The sequence below is a fragment of the Penaeus vannamei genome, chromosome 2 (genome assembly GCF_042767895.1).
Source record: "Penaeus vannamei isolate JL-2024 chromosome 2, ASM4276789v1, whole genome shotgun sequence".
NCBI lineage: Eukaryota > Metazoa > Arthropoda > Malacostraca > Decapoda > Penaeidae > Penaeus > Penaeus vannamei.
Window position 1 is genome coordinate 45,296,850 of NC_091550.1, and position 15,000 is coordinate 45,311,849.

Consider the following 15,000-nt stretch of genomic DNA (forward strand, 5'->3'; position numbering starts at 1 on the left):
GCAAGAATGTGATAACTCTTACAGCACTTGATCTAATACTGAATCAGAAACCAGCAACCATGACGATGATTATTATTATTATTACTATCATTTTTCAAAAGGAAGTATTGCTTCTTGAGTATATTCAAAGGCCTCACTCTATAACAAAGCTTGTTTCATTCTTTACATTTTACATGAGGGGACTTTTCACATTAACCAAACCAAAAATATGAATAGCAAAACTTTTTTTTTCTTTTTACTCTATCATAGCCTATAGTTTTCAGCATTAAAGAAAAAAGAAAAAAAAATCAGTCACAAACATAACTTTCCAGTAAAAATTACTATGAGCTAATATTTCAATGTACTGTACATATCTTTGAACTTTACAATGCAACATGATGCAGCAGTAAATGAATCCACCTTGGAACCCCAAGTATGAAAAGAGTAAGATGTCTAGCAGGCAAAAGTGATATCTTCTCATATGAAACAAATCACATTCAATATCTAACTAAAAAGAAAAAGAAAAGAAAAGAAAAAAACAGTAGGATAGTGTTACTACCTACAAAAGAAAAGCAGATGTTTATTAGAGAGTTGCCTCTAGCGATGGCTTGAAGACACGGCTACGCTATCCTTGGCAGGTCCTACTGCATCACTTTTACGTTCTGTCTTATCGAGGAAGGGGACAAGGGTTTTTACATCACTTAGTATAGAACTATCTTTTTAATCTAGACTTAACATCTTTGATGCATATAAATTATTGCAATGTAAAGCACACAAGATTAATTTACAGCTATGGGTAATTATACAATAATCTTTACAGTATCATACACTCAAATTTTACATATCACAAGGTTCAAATGCACAAATGTTGTGCTGTTGTACATGTCATATGAATAGGAAGTATATCTTTACATCTATATAATATGTGCTTAATATACATATCACTCTATGGTACTTTGGTTGTAATAATGCAGTTTATCAGCTTTATATAAATTAATTTAAACAGTAACCAATGTACAGCCTAATGGTCGGTCTCCGTTTCCATATTTGCTAAGAATGTACACAAACCATGATCATGAAGGTTTTAGATTATAGTCTCTGCATGGTTGTAATTATTCACTTAATTATAAACATATTTCTGGAAGCAACCAGTCTGAGTAACAATATTGCTATTACATAACAGCCTAATCAACTGCTTCAATCACAATTTACAATCAGCTAATTTAAAATAACCATCAAGAGTACAAGCTGGCACATTTCCAAATCAATGAAATGTCATATATTTACAACCATTCCTCAAGTACCTGTAGTATACAAAATATAAGCCTAAGGAAATGATGAGTAATTTTGAGAACTAATCGTCACTGATATTGGATAAATCACTAAACCAGCAAAGAAACCTGAACCATTCTTCCATGATGAATTATTTTTCTTCTCTATTACCATGTTCAACATGAACTTCTTTCAGGGTATCATAAAAGATACCATAATTTCTTCTCTCCTTAGGGAAGACAACTACCATAATACTGATAATTGTGATCATGAAAATACTGTCATTCTTTTCATATCTGCAGTATCGGAAAAAACTATTTCCAAATAATTATTTACAGCAAGTATTGTAACATAACAATGTACTTACATGGCTAGTGTACAAACAGCTTACTTCACAAGCCTTCCCAAAGTGAGAGTTCACAAAGAAACACCAGTATGTATCTATGTACAAATCTTTCAGGTGAATCTCTGTGGCACTTACAGTCTGTCATGGTAGTATTCTTTGTTCAAAGTAAGGAGGTATTCTATGCTGTATGCAATGAAGATATTTTCTTTTTTTTCTCTCATTTTTTAATGGGACCAGGCAACCTCTAAATATTAAACATGTCTTCTATTCAATATATGAAACTCAGGCATCAGTTACTGTTATTTCAAGTGGTGGAGCAAACTTCCATGCATGCTGGTGTGCTGGGGTAATGTTTTCATAAAATGAAGTCTGGGTCACAGCTGCTGCTGGCGAGCAAGTCACCTCAACTTTGTAGACTCCTGCAGTGAAGAACACAAGCCCACAACAATGCCGGAACTCTTCTCCTTCAGCCAGCTAGGGGAATGAATGAAAAAAATATTTCATAAAGAAAGTCAGAATAAGGAAAGACAAAAAGAAAAGGAAAAGAAAAGATATAAAAAAAGAAAAAATCTTGAACATACTGTGCTGTAGCTGGAGACCTCCTTGTGTACCTGAGTACCTCTGGATGTCTAGCTACATTCTTGTATTAGCACAATATACTGGCATTTATATAGCATAAAAGAATGAAAGTCAAATTTGTATGCAAATATTCTGTTTTCTTCTGCAACTGATTACATATCATTAGCTGCATTTACCTAATCTTCTAAGGACAAGAAACTATCTGTTCATTCAATTCAAATTCATACCTGTGGCGTTGTAAGCTTAGTTGCTCCAGTAGTAGTCATCTTGGCATCAAGGCGGTAGTTCAAGGTGCCATTCTGGTGGTCTTGGAAAGCTGTTAATCTAAGGCTCAAAGGTGGAAGAGGAGCACCACTTGTGTTTGTAACTCCCACACAAAGTTCCAAAGTTCTCCCTACCACACCAGTGTTTTCGGTTCCGCCTACAACATCCTGGCCATCCACTTGGACATCTATCCAAATAAAACACACTGTATTAGTTTCATATGCAAAGCTGTATAAACAACATGAAATAGTTTTTACTATAAAACAAATAAAGAAAGAATGAATATATAATGAAAGTATAATTTACCTATCATGAGTTGACACTACTCTGAATATTTAAGAAGATCCACACTTACCCCAGTGAATGGGTGCCATGGTAATGAGGTCATGTGTGGCAGGAGGGAAGGTGATGCCAGTGAGAGATGCTCGACCTGGAGTGTCACAAGGGCCTTGAGTCCACCGTAGCTCCACTAAGGAGGCTACGTGGTTACCCAACACTGATGACCAACCCCAGCCACTCTCACTATCACTGCCATTCTGTAAAATCATTTGGAAATGTCAGGAGGGAAGTGTAATAATTTCTCTAACAAGTATATGCTTACACACTTTTAGTATTTATTATGTAATCAGTGATTTCTGGTTGCATATAAAAACTACATATTTTCATTTAATGTTGATAAGCAATTTATATTACATGGTATGCCTCTACTTTTGTTCCCTATCTACAGAATTTTGTGATGACGAAGCAGAATATCATAACACAATATTCCTTGGATATCTCTCCACATACATACAACACTTCCTTTATAAACTTACCTGTGTAAGGGTGGCCAGAGGGCAGCGGTCAATAGGAATGGGTACCCTGCAAGAGTCTCCAGCCTCAATCAGTATATGCTTGGTAGGAGTATAGTGCAGGTCCATCTCATGAGTGGCACAGTTGAGCAGGTCAAGTACAACATAACATTGGTGGGGTAATTCTGCTGGCAGGACATCCCATCTTGTGACCAACAGAGAGGGGGTTACATCCACTGTGACTGTGACTTGTGTGCTACGGCAGTAGTCAGCCAGTAGTCCTGATCCACCTGAGTATTTGACTTGCATGGTAGCTTCTAAAGTCCTTCCAGTGCAAGCTGTAAAGACATCAAAATCATTACTTACAGCCGGCTAATCCCAGCTAACTCTACCAGAGTGAATGCTACCATAAATTGGATTCAAAATTGGGAAGGAAAAGAACTTGACATTTTACCACATCATCCTACAGCTCAATATGTATGTTATTCTACAGACATGTCCCTAATATCCACTAAGATATTGGACCAACTTTAACTTTGACAGTCAACCAAAAAATATATATATATTATGACTAGTATCTACTAGAGAACTGTTTTGGTATTTCATAAAAGGCTCCATTGTGTATTATCTTCCTCTTGTTTAGAAATAGTTTCCTGAATCAGATCTGTAAAAGAAGCATGATCTATCACTGACCAGATGTGTTGAGTGTGGTTCTTGTTCTGGCAGTTGATGATGGGGCTTGGGTTGACGAGGATGATCCAGATCTAACACTTGATCCTGATCTTGACGACAAAAGAGATGCTGAGGAATCTGTCCGCCGAGTGCGTGCCCCCCGAGTGCTGGAAGTTGCCACAGACTGTCTGGAAGGTAGTGATGAGGGGCCTCCAGACACCAGGGATGGAGGCTCGCTGCCAGACACCAAACTGCTGGTCTCAAGGGACTCGTCCATCATGCGGCTGGGACATAGGAAATCAGACGATGCATACACATACAATGTCACTGATGCTTTACCACCTGGCTGGATGGGCAGCTGGGCTTGGATATTCTCTTCGCTGTACTGGAACACCTACATGGGAGAGCACTATTAGTATATGTTCTTGAATTTGCAGGTCATTAAAACCCCTAGATCCAGATGACGTTGTGATCACGTCAAGGAAAAACTTGGGCAGCTATTCAGATGATGAAACTAGAGCATCAAGAGTGAAGGCCAGGATGACGAAAAAGACTCGCCACAAGTGCACAAACGTCTTGGAGTGTGATTTGACTCTTTTGGCGCTTAGAAGGGGGCTTTAGCATTATTCCCATCGATAAACGAATGTGGAATGTAACATACATAAACAGTGACCGGAAGAGTGCTGGCTCCAGGGAGGACGCCATTTCCATGCTGTACACCATATTCCTGGCCGCTGTGACGGCCAGGAATATGGTGATATATGACAAAAATTTGATGACAAAAATAACCACATGTTCCATATATCTTTTTTCTTGCACTGAGCCATTTACTATATAGAGAGATGATATGGAGTTTGTGCAAGGAAAATAAGTAATTACCATCTGGATAAAGCAAAACAAAAGATAAATATGCACATTAGAAAATGGCGATAAAGCTAAACATTTTTTTTTTTTACAAAATAACTTTTCAAAGGGGAGACACAGAGTCTTGTCACTGCTCATAGGTGTTCGTGCACACCCAGCCTAGGCGCCACACGCCCGGGATGCTGGCCACTTACGTAATAGTTGCAACCGGATCCAGGGGGTTAATACCTATGCAGAGATGACTGAAATAACTAGTAAAAAAATAAATATGAATCTATTAACAACAATGCATATCAACTTTAGAAATCAAATAAAGCCTTTACCTGGGAGAGCAAAGTCTTGTCCATCTTGGATTCGAGGGCAATGCTGATTTCCTCTACTGGCTGTGAAGAGATGTTGTGCAGCACCACAGAGCACTCCTGAGTTTCTCCAGCCGATAAAGACAAATGCAGGTTCCCACTCTCTTCGCTGACTGCTCTTTCACTCCCAAGACTTCCAGTGTTACTATTTGCTGTCAATATCTGAGGGAAATTTACAAATAATATATCAATAGTAGTAGTAATAATATCAATAACAGGAAAAAAAAAAAACATGATACAAACAACTGAATATATACATAACAATATCTACCAATCAGCACGAAATCCAAGCAACTTACCTGTATAAAAGGTAAGGCTGAGACAACATTGATGGTGTAGAAAGGTATCTTCATGTGTGGTATAAATTTCAGCCTACAGTTGCTGCTAACACCCATCACCGTAGAGGAGTATCCTGTTATCTTCAGTTCGCCCGCACCCTGAGGTCGTCCTCGGAGTGTTACAGGCTGGGGTCCTCTCTCAGCCTTCAGCACCACGGTTGAAGTCCATGACTCAAACTGAGCTCCTTCTGTTATCAGCATCTGGAAAATTTTTCGTTCATTGGTGTTTGTCATTCTACACTTCATACAATCAATCTGGCTATGGTTAAAAGTCAAGTCCTCACAACTAACAAGAAGCATTCTCTGTACCGTGATGATTCTAACACTTCAACTCTATGCAACATACCATGCTTGTAACTTTGAGTTCAAAAGGCATGGGGTTTTCCAAATCCAAGATGACTTCACACACATCTCCTTCCACCCAGTCAAAATCTGGAAAATATTAAATTTCATATCAACTGGTAAGATATGCCAGAAAGACAAAGGATAAGGTAATAAGGGTACCCTACTGCACCTGAATAAAAATCATCAAACAATGCTAACTTTCCTTGACCCTCATGATCTCTTTCTATAATACAAGCTGCCTGGTCTATAAAACTAGTTACATACCTTCCATTTTTCCAAACTTAGGTGCTTATAATAAAGAATCTAGTTTTTAAAATAGTAGCAGCATAGAAAAAAACAAAGACCAACTGCCAAGTTAGCATAATAGCTGTAAAAACTAGCCTGGATGCAGTAAAACCTGCAATATTTTTTTTTATAGAAAAGCAAAAAACACAAGTGGAGTTGATTCATCATTTATTGTACCTAACAAATAAGACTAGCCAATGAATATTCAGTTGTTAAAAAACTAACAAAAGCCTATGTGAACGTGTCTGACAAAAAGCCCATGTTACAATATTCTAATCAGCCTAAACTGAAAAAGGAGCTCTACTCTATTACCAGAAGCTTTAAAATCTATCTATTTACAATCACCTCTAACATCAAATTGGCTTTCCTTTACTATGGACACCTTCAAGTAATAACCCAATAACATAAAGACAAAAACCCACCCATTTTGCCTTGTGCACGCTGGGTATTGCTGGTCAAGGAACTGAAGGGCGAAAAGATGAAAGGCCCTGTATCTTCCTCGGCCTCTTGAGAGAGCTTCTTTTCCGCTTTCCTACCCACTGCTGGTGGCTGCACACGGACAGATCTAAAAGAACAGGAGACAGAATACCATTTTAAGAACAACTGTACCTTTAAACTAAATCTTACATTTTACATCACCGCCTAAAAAATATCTCTTCAACATACTAGCTTCCAGGTGATATACCCTGTTGTAGCATCACAAAATAATCACCTTAACACCACACTCATCACTCACATCATAAAGCAAAGAGAAGCACCCACCTGCAGATAGGTATGTTGAGGAAGTTGACAGCCGGGATGATGACCCCCGTGTCCTGCACCACCAGTGGGGCTGGCCCACTCCCACTTCGTGCACTCAGGGACTCGAGCATGTTGGCGGTCTCCTTGCGCTCAGACTCACTCAAGTGTGGCAGCATAGCACAAACTGTGAGGAAAGTCTTACATTGAAAAAATCTAAAATTTGACCTGAATATTCCCTGAGCACTTTAGGAATCCTCTCTAGTTATTTTTATACATTACTTTTTCATGTAAAAAAAATAACTAATATTTTTTTCAAAGAATGTAAAAGATATTACACAAGTTCAATATGATAATCAAAGACTACATACCCAAGAATGCCTGATGACGTGTACACAGAGCATTTTGTCCCATGCGACGGGATGTGCCTACTAACTCCTGTAGGATCTGAACCTGAAGTGCTGGCCATCCCTGACTACCATCTGCAAAATAAAGAACATATAAATAATTGTACAATCAAACAAGTAAACCCAATATCATACTTTTTCATTCATGCTAAAATATGTCTTTAAGGAAATATGGAGATATGCAGTCATATAAAGAAATATAATTTTCTTTTAGAATGGGAATAAAATGACAGTACATAAAACAAAAAATAAGACCTATCAGTAAAACAACATACATAACACATTACCACTCACAACAAAATATAAGCTGGAAACAAATGCTAACCTTTACGGAATTCTAGAGGATCCAACGAGATCTTGTAGCCCTCCAGAGTTTGCAGTAGTAAGCGGTAGCACTGACCCCAATCTGGCTGCTGATTCTGTGGAGCAACACATCTCATGGCAGCCACACGCCTAAAGAAGGAAGCCTTTCGATGGAATCCTATTTGGTGGTACAAATCTGCCAGGGCATTGAATCGCGCAATCTGAAAAATGTAAAAGGCTTATGGAGATGATATACTAAACTTTACCATGCTTTCAGTAAATAAATTCACGTCTGGTGTAGTAGTGTATTAGCTACATCATATAACAACAATAACAATAATTATAATGAGAAGAAAAACAATAATTATACAAATAATTACAACTCTAACAATAATGATGAAGCTAACAAGTATAATAAGGTTGATGGCAATTCTCAAATGAAAGAGTATAATACCTGTAAATCATCACATACACACTGTGAAGGTGCCTCAACATATTAGTTATTTATCCTTATATGTACAATTTTAGCTCACTGACAGTATGCAGAAATAATGAGAGAGCTAACTCAATTACCATCATTGTAAAAAAAAAGCGCAATTGTTACCAACATCGCAGAGTATCCCTCCGTACCTTTTCCTCATCAGAGAGTTGCAAATTGATAAAGACCACATTGGACAGAAACTCTGCTGCCATCAGGTACCTCTTCTGTTCAATCAGGACATGTACAGCCTTGATGCTTGCTTCTGTTTCAACTACTCCTGCATTACGATACTGCAGGATGGAAAATATTATGAGGACTTTGGCAATAACAACAAAACCATTACATATTAATTTATGATTAATGAAACCTTTTCTGACTATCTATTTAAAATATGTATGTAAAACACTTCCTCTGTCATAATTTTACACTCTAAGTCCCACTAAAATGACATTAAGCTCATTGACATTGAACTAGATTTGATCTATATCTAATATCTCTTATATAATTATCCTTAAAAATAATTAGCCCAATTCCTGCAATGAAATTAGCAAAGCAATCCAAACTTACCTTGCTATAATGGACAATGGCTTCCCGGTACTTGTCAATAATGTCGTCAGGAGAGAGACAGTGTTTGCTGGTCTGTTTTACAATTATAGGATCCAAACCAGTTGGCAAGGAATTAGTATTGACAGCACCATTTCGACTTCTGTTTCCTATCCCACCCGAGCCTCCCTGGTTCCCCCCAACTCCCAGGCTGGAATAGCGCTGGAGGCCAAAGCTCCTCCGCAGATTAGGGTACAGCATGACAACAGATGCTGCACATAAGCCTTCAAAGCAGGCTGAAAAGTTGTATGAGGATTAGCTTTTCGTCAAAGAAAACATAAATGACAAAAAAAATATTCAAATTGAATAACCAATAAAACCATAAATAAAAGTATTTAATATCATAAAACAGTAAAAAAACAATAATCATAAATTGAAAAATATAACCTTTAACATTTGACAGATCCACAACTTACCAGCCAACCAGAGCCAATCATTACAATTACGCAATGTGTCAGCAGCATGACTGTAGTGGACAATTGCTTCAGTTGGTAACCCTGCTTGTAATGTCAGATCTGCAAGCTGTTTTCTTAGGCGACCAACACAGCGCTTTTTGTTTGTCCTTGAGTCCATGTCCAAGCCAATGAAATCCTGTACAAGAGACAATAACATCCTTTAAATTCTTCAAAAGAATTAACATGTACAGAAAATATAAATAACATTCATTCATTTTTTCCCATTTAAAACAATCTCACTGCCCAAACCTTGAAAAATGTATATAAAACCAGTTTGACAAGCATTCCACACACCTTGCGTTCAAAGGGAGCACAGAGCAGAGGTGGACGTTCTAGCTTCTCCTGACTCTTGTCTAGGCGTTTGGATTCCAGCACCCAGAAGAGTGAGCTGACGAATTCTTGCAGCTGACTTTCTATGTTCACAGCATGTTCACTGGTTGGGTAAAAGAGAGCACGAGTCTTGAAGTTCGATGGTGGTTGGAGAGACAGTCTAGATGACTGGGATGCGGATGTGCTAATTGATGACTGACTGGTATCGTGGGCCGAGTCAGGGGCTGAGTCAACCGCAGAGTCCCTCGGGGAATCCATTTTACTGTCATCGCAACAACCAACTTCGCTTGTACTTTCACTTCCTGAGTCTGACCCATTAACATGATTTGTGTCTATCTTGAGGTCCATCATACCTTCAGACATCCCCTGAGGACTCTCAGAGTGACTGTCTGAATCAGTGGGTTTGTCTTCACTGCTGACTGTCTCATACACCCCACTATCCCTGTCCGTGCTTCCGGCAGAGATTTTCTTGATGTGTGTAGACTGGGCATGGCCGTTGATGGTTGGTGGGTGGGAGCCTCCATCAATGCCCCCATTAGGTTCTGGGGAAGTACCCCTTGAGGGGTTGCGTGAGTCTGCTTCGTATATGGTGCCATCAGGGTTAAGGCCCAGGATGATACAACGAGAATCATAGAGTGTTGATGAATATTTGACTTTGAGACTTTCATGTTGCTTGCAGATGTCATTAAGGTCACTCTGACTTCCAACTTGACCTGTAAACAGAGAATACTCAAATCACTTGCTGCTTTTCCATTCACAATTAAGCTTTTATCTCATTATGCAAGTGCACTGCAATACCTGAGAAAATGAAGGCTCTCACACTCTATCTTACTCTAAAGGCAATAATTTACATTAAAATGATATTGCAACCGATACAACAACCCATATGAGAAAAAGTCTCTTCTGATACAAAAGTGAATCCCTGTAAGCAAACATTTTCCACAGAATCCCCCACTTCTCCTTACCTATTGTGATGATGCCAAGAACTCTACGGTGAGTCTGGAAATCTCCCCAGTCATTGTTCTCAACTGGGTATTCCCTACGGTAAGTGACCCACACAGGTCGCTGGGACCCATTTGAGTCACTGACCTTAACATGGCCGACGCGGCTAATGCGTTCGTACAGTTTTTGAAAAGAGCGGCTCTTCAACTGGGACCCTGAAATTTAGGTAAATGATCCTTCGAGTCAAAGTTTTTAATATGTTACAAAATGTCTCTCAAATTAATAATAATCCACTATTTACAGCTATCATGTAACAGAAAATCTTAACTCAAATTTTAACAAAGACCATCATATTTTCTTGTAAAAATATCTACAGCATGATTAGGAAAAGACTTTCTTCTTACAAATACATAAAAAAAAATTATACACATCAATTAATTTATGTAATGAAATAACAATGACACACAAACTAGAGAGAGAGAGAGAGAGAGAGAGAGAGAGAGAGAGAGAGAGAGAGAGAGAGAGAGAGAGAGAGAGAGAGAGAGAGAGAGAGAGAGAGAGAGAGAGAGAGAGAGAGAAAACAGAATAGAAAAAAAAAAAAATCACCCCCTCACAACAAAAAACGACCCCCAACCCAGCCCGCCTTACTCACCCACTTGCCTGACCAGCACCAGCAGGGTCTGGTGGTGGTGGGGGTTGGTGCAGTAGTCTGGGTAGCTCATCGTGGTGTCGGGCGGAGGATTGGAGAGGATGACACTCACCGAAGACCTCATGTCCCTCCCCGCCCGGAGCCCTCAGCCCTTGCCACACCCTGTGGGAGAGAGGACAAAGGGAGAATTAATTGGGGAGTAAAAGATAATTCGGGGGCTGAGTAAGTGAGAGTTGAAAACGGAGAAAAAAAAAAAAAAACAATAGAGGAATTAATTTAGGTGAAAGAGAATTTGGGGACGGAGGAAGAGAAAATTGAAAACGGGGATGAAAAAAATAGGGGAATTAATTAGGGAGAAAGAGAATTTGGGGATAGAGAAAGAGAAAACTGAAAACGGTGAAGAAAACAAAACAAAAGGAGAATTAATTAGGGAGATGGAGAATTTGGAACAAAGGAAGAGAAAATTGAAAACGGAGAAAATGATGGAGAACTAATTACCGAGAAAGAGAATTTGGAGACAGAGAAAGAGAAAATTAAAAACTGAGAAGAAAAAGAAAGTTAATTTCCTAAAGGAAGCAAAATATATTATGAAGTTCTTAGGGGGAATGCGAATGTTGAAATACAAGCGAATTAACACAATGTATGAGAGGAAATCAACAGAAAAATAGAAAGATTAAAATATAAGCAATTACAATGTACGGATACCAACAAGCGATCTTTTGTCGCTGGAATCTACGGTGTCCGCACATATCATTTCACTAAGAGCTGTCGCATCCACTGACCACGAAAATTTCATTACATTCTCAAAATATTCCTCTAGCGAATATTATCAGTTCAAGAAAAAAAATCTTGGTACAATTACAACAACACAAGTTCAATCAAAAGGCCACACATTTTCTGCGGTTGCCTCTTGCACGGCCAAGGATAAAAAACACGGTTCACCAACTAGAAAGCCAATTTTCAGAACCATCGGCGACCTTCCACCAAACACTAACTCGCAATATATACCGCACAACAGAACGGACCCAAGGTAAGCTTATTAAATTCAGTACCGGGAAGCGAGAGAGAAAGAGGGAGGGAGGGAGAGAGGGAGAGAGGGAGAGAGGAAGAGAGGGAGAGACGGAGAGAGGGAGAGAGGGAGAGGAGAGAGAGAGGGAGAGAGGGAGAGAGAGAGAGAGAGAGAGAGAGAGAGAGAGAGAGAGAGAGAGAGAGAGAGAGAGAGAGAGAGAGAGAGAGACACACACACACACACACACACACACACACACACACACACACACACACACACACACACACACACACACACACACACACACACACACACACACACACAGGAGAAAGAGAGGAGGGGTGGTAAAAAGGGAGATCTAAAAGTTATACGGAACTCATGTCACCACCAAGGTCGCTCGGTTGGCCATAGGGTAGACACACGTCGGTCAGAATTAGAGAAAAAAAAACCTTGACATTCATTCGCACAACTTCAGCGCAGCCGACCGCATCGAATGGGCTAAATCATATCTCAATTATATTACTATAGCGAAAGGGAGGCGCGGTGTGTGTTTTTGACGATACATCTGACATTCAATACATTTTTTTTTGTGTGTGTGAAATGATTTTCATCCCAGTTGCACCATAAGCAACGCCAACACTGAACGCCACCAAATAAATTATTCATTTTCTCATCAATACGGAACAATATTCTGCTCCCAGTCATCACCATTACTTTGAGCTTTTGTGTCCGGTAAAGATAATTCTACAAAAAATCAATCCAAGGGAGGATAGTGATTGAAAAACACTCCCGGGGAAAGGTGAACGTGCAGTGCCCGGGTCCCCTACGAAAAGGATGCAGATTCTTTACCACCTCTTCCTCCATCTCCACCCCTCCACTACTTATTCCTCCTTCCTTCTCTTCCTACTCCTCTTTCACCTCCATCTCCACCCCTCCCCCTCTTATAACTCCTCCTCCTCCTCCTCCATCTACACCTCCAACCTCCACCCTTCCCCTTCTTCTTCCTCCTCCACATCCTCCTCCTCCTCCTCCTCCTCCATCCTCCATCCTCCAACCTCCAACCTCCACCCCTCCCCTTCTTCCTCCTCTTCCTCCTCCTCCTCCTCCTCTAAGTCAATCACCGGCCGCGAGCGAGTTCCTTGGTTCGGCCCGAGGTCCATCTTCTTTAAGGCCTCCTCCCGCCCGGCGCCGTCGCCCTCCACCTGGCGCTGAAGGACACGACGCCTCCGCCGACCCAGCGCCAGGGGAGCCGAGCGACCCACGGCGGAGGCGCTCGCGACGCGCTCCCTTGCTCTCGCTTTGTCTGCTCTCGCTCTCTCGCTCGCTCGCTCTCTCTTTCTTTCTCGTCTCTCTCTCTCTCTCTCTCTCTCTCTCTTTCTCGTCTCTCTCTCTCTCTCTCTCTCTCTCTCTCTCTCTTCTCTCTCTCTCTCTCTCTCTCTCTCTCTCTCTCTCTCTCTCTCTCTCTCTCTCTCTCTCTCTCTCTCTCTCTCTCTCTCGCTCTCGCTCTCTCTCTTTCTGCGCTAGCTTTGTCTGTCTCATCTCTCCATCTTATTCTCCTCCTCCTCCTCCTCCTCCCCTTTCCCTGCCCCTTCTTCTTCCACTTCTTCACCTTCTTCTTTCAATCTTTCTCTCAACATTAATTCGTCTCCCCTTCCTTCCAAACAGAAAACAAACAAACAAACAAACAAACAAACTTAAAACCCCGAAATTAAACATACTACAAGCACCATTCGCGGCGGTGCAATAAATCACGGCCCGGTGAGCTGCTGCAGCCTTGCAATAAAACCGGCCGTCCAGAGAACCGTAAGATCAAAATGCAAGAGACGGGGAAGCAAGTCGCCGTCCGAATCCTTCCCCTTTTATCTTTTTTTCCGGGAATTCGGGAGAGGATCCTCGGCCAGACGCAGCCGAAGTCGAAGTCGAAGCCGGCGCCACACCGACCCTCCCGGACGACGACGCTCCCTCACCCACCAGACACTCATTTATGAAACAAAACTCGATAAAGACCAGACGGAGAGGCTTGTGCAACAGCGACAGCCTCTAAATTCTTCATCGGACAAACAAGCAAAGAAACAAAGGTGAACTACTTGGCAAATAACAACGATAATGATGATGACTGCGTTCGTATAAAAAAAATTACATTCATGACAAAACGAAGAACAAGTAAATGAACAATAATAAAAATAATAATAAGAGTAATAACAATAATAATAATAAACAATAAAACAAAAAAATAAAATGATAACAAAAACATTAATAACAACAACACTAATTAATCGTCTCATTTCTTCCCGAGAACTTTGGCTTCGTCAACACGGAAGTTTCCCAATCCATCAATCACACGGAAGCCTTAGGGAATAAATCAATTAACAAGAAAACGAAAATCACTGAAAAAAACTCACTTTATACGAACCCAGCGACTCGATACACCGTTTGAGAAGAAGAAAAAAAAACATTCAAAACATTAGCAAAATGGCAAAGCAACATCACCAACGACCAACGCTGAAAAGAGAGAGAGACGAAAAAAAAGGCAAAGAGAAAAAGGAAAACAACAAATCAATAAAGAAAAGACGAATTCCTGAGCAAATAAAAGAAAACAACCCACGAAATGTCACGAGGCCACAGTCCCGATTTGACAACGGCGCCCCAAAAGACCCTGAGCGCCTGGCCTCAACACATAAACGGGGGGGGAGGGATGAGGAGGGAGGGAGAGGGAGGGGAGGAGAGGAGAGAATTAGAGGGTGGGGAGGAGAGGAGAGAATTAGAGGGAGGAGAGGGAGAGGGAGAGGGAGAGGGAGAGGGAGAGGGAGAGGGAGATTGGGATTGGGATTGAGAGAGCGAGAGAGAGAGAGAGAGAGAGAGAGAGAGAGAGAGAGAGAGAGAGAGAGAGAGAGAGAGAGAGAGAGAGAGAGAGAGAGAGAGAGAGAGAGAGAGAGAGAGAGAGAGAGAGAGAGCCCGACAGAAAGAGAGAGAGAGAGCCCGACAGAAA

At 40.6% G+C, this 15,000-nt stretch overlaps 1 protein-coding gene across 3 annotated transcripts in view; it reads right to left on the bottom strand.

Moving 5' to 3' along the window:
- Window positions 1-15,000, bottom strand: part of brun (trafficking protein particle complex subunit brun) — a 110,259-nt gene that overhangs the window by 1,942 nt on the left and 93,317 nt on the right. For all 3 annotated transcript variants that reach the window (XM_070137378.1, XM_070137390.1, XM_070137384.1), the window contains 18 exons: window positions 11,006-11,164; window positions 10,377-10,568; window positions 9,376-10,124; window positions 9,043-9,217; window positions 8,591-8,862; window positions 8,173-8,313; window positions 7,565-7,763; window positions 7,204-7,314; window positions 6,857-7,019; window positions 6,517-6,659; window positions 5,811-5,896; window positions 5,426-5,665; window positions 5,091-5,288; window positions 3,925-4,297; window positions 3,256-3,569; window positions 2,796-2,976; window positions 2,404-2,627; window positions 1-2,071 (listed from right to left, as the gene is read on the bottom strand). The exon at window positions 1-2,071 is cut by the window's left edge and continues 1,942 nt beyond it. In XM_070137378.1, coding sequence (XP_069993479.1) covers window positions 1,880-2,071; window positions 2,404-2,627; window positions 2,796-2,976; window positions 3,256-3,569; window positions 3,925-4,297; window positions 5,091-5,288; window positions 5,426-5,665; window positions 5,811-5,896; window positions 6,517-6,659; window positions 6,857-7,019; window positions 7,204-7,314; window positions 7,565-7,763; window positions 8,173-8,313; window positions 8,591-8,862; window positions 9,043-9,217; window positions 9,376-10,124; window positions 10,377-10,568; window positions 11,006-11,126 — 4,074 coding nt within the window. In that variant the 5' untranslated portion in view covers window positions 11,127-11,164 and the 3' untranslated portion in view covers window positions 1-1,879. The remainder of the gene's footprint in view (window positions 2,072-2,403; window positions 2,628-2,795; window positions 2,977-3,255; window positions 3,570-3,924; window positions 4,298-5,090; window positions 5,289-5,425; window positions 5,666-5,810; window positions 5,897-6,516; window positions 6,660-6,856; window positions 7,020-7,203; window positions 7,315-7,564; window positions 7,764-8,172; window positions 8,314-8,590; window positions 8,863-9,042; window positions 9,218-9,375; window positions 10,125-10,376; window positions 10,569-11,005; window positions 11,165-15,000) is intronic.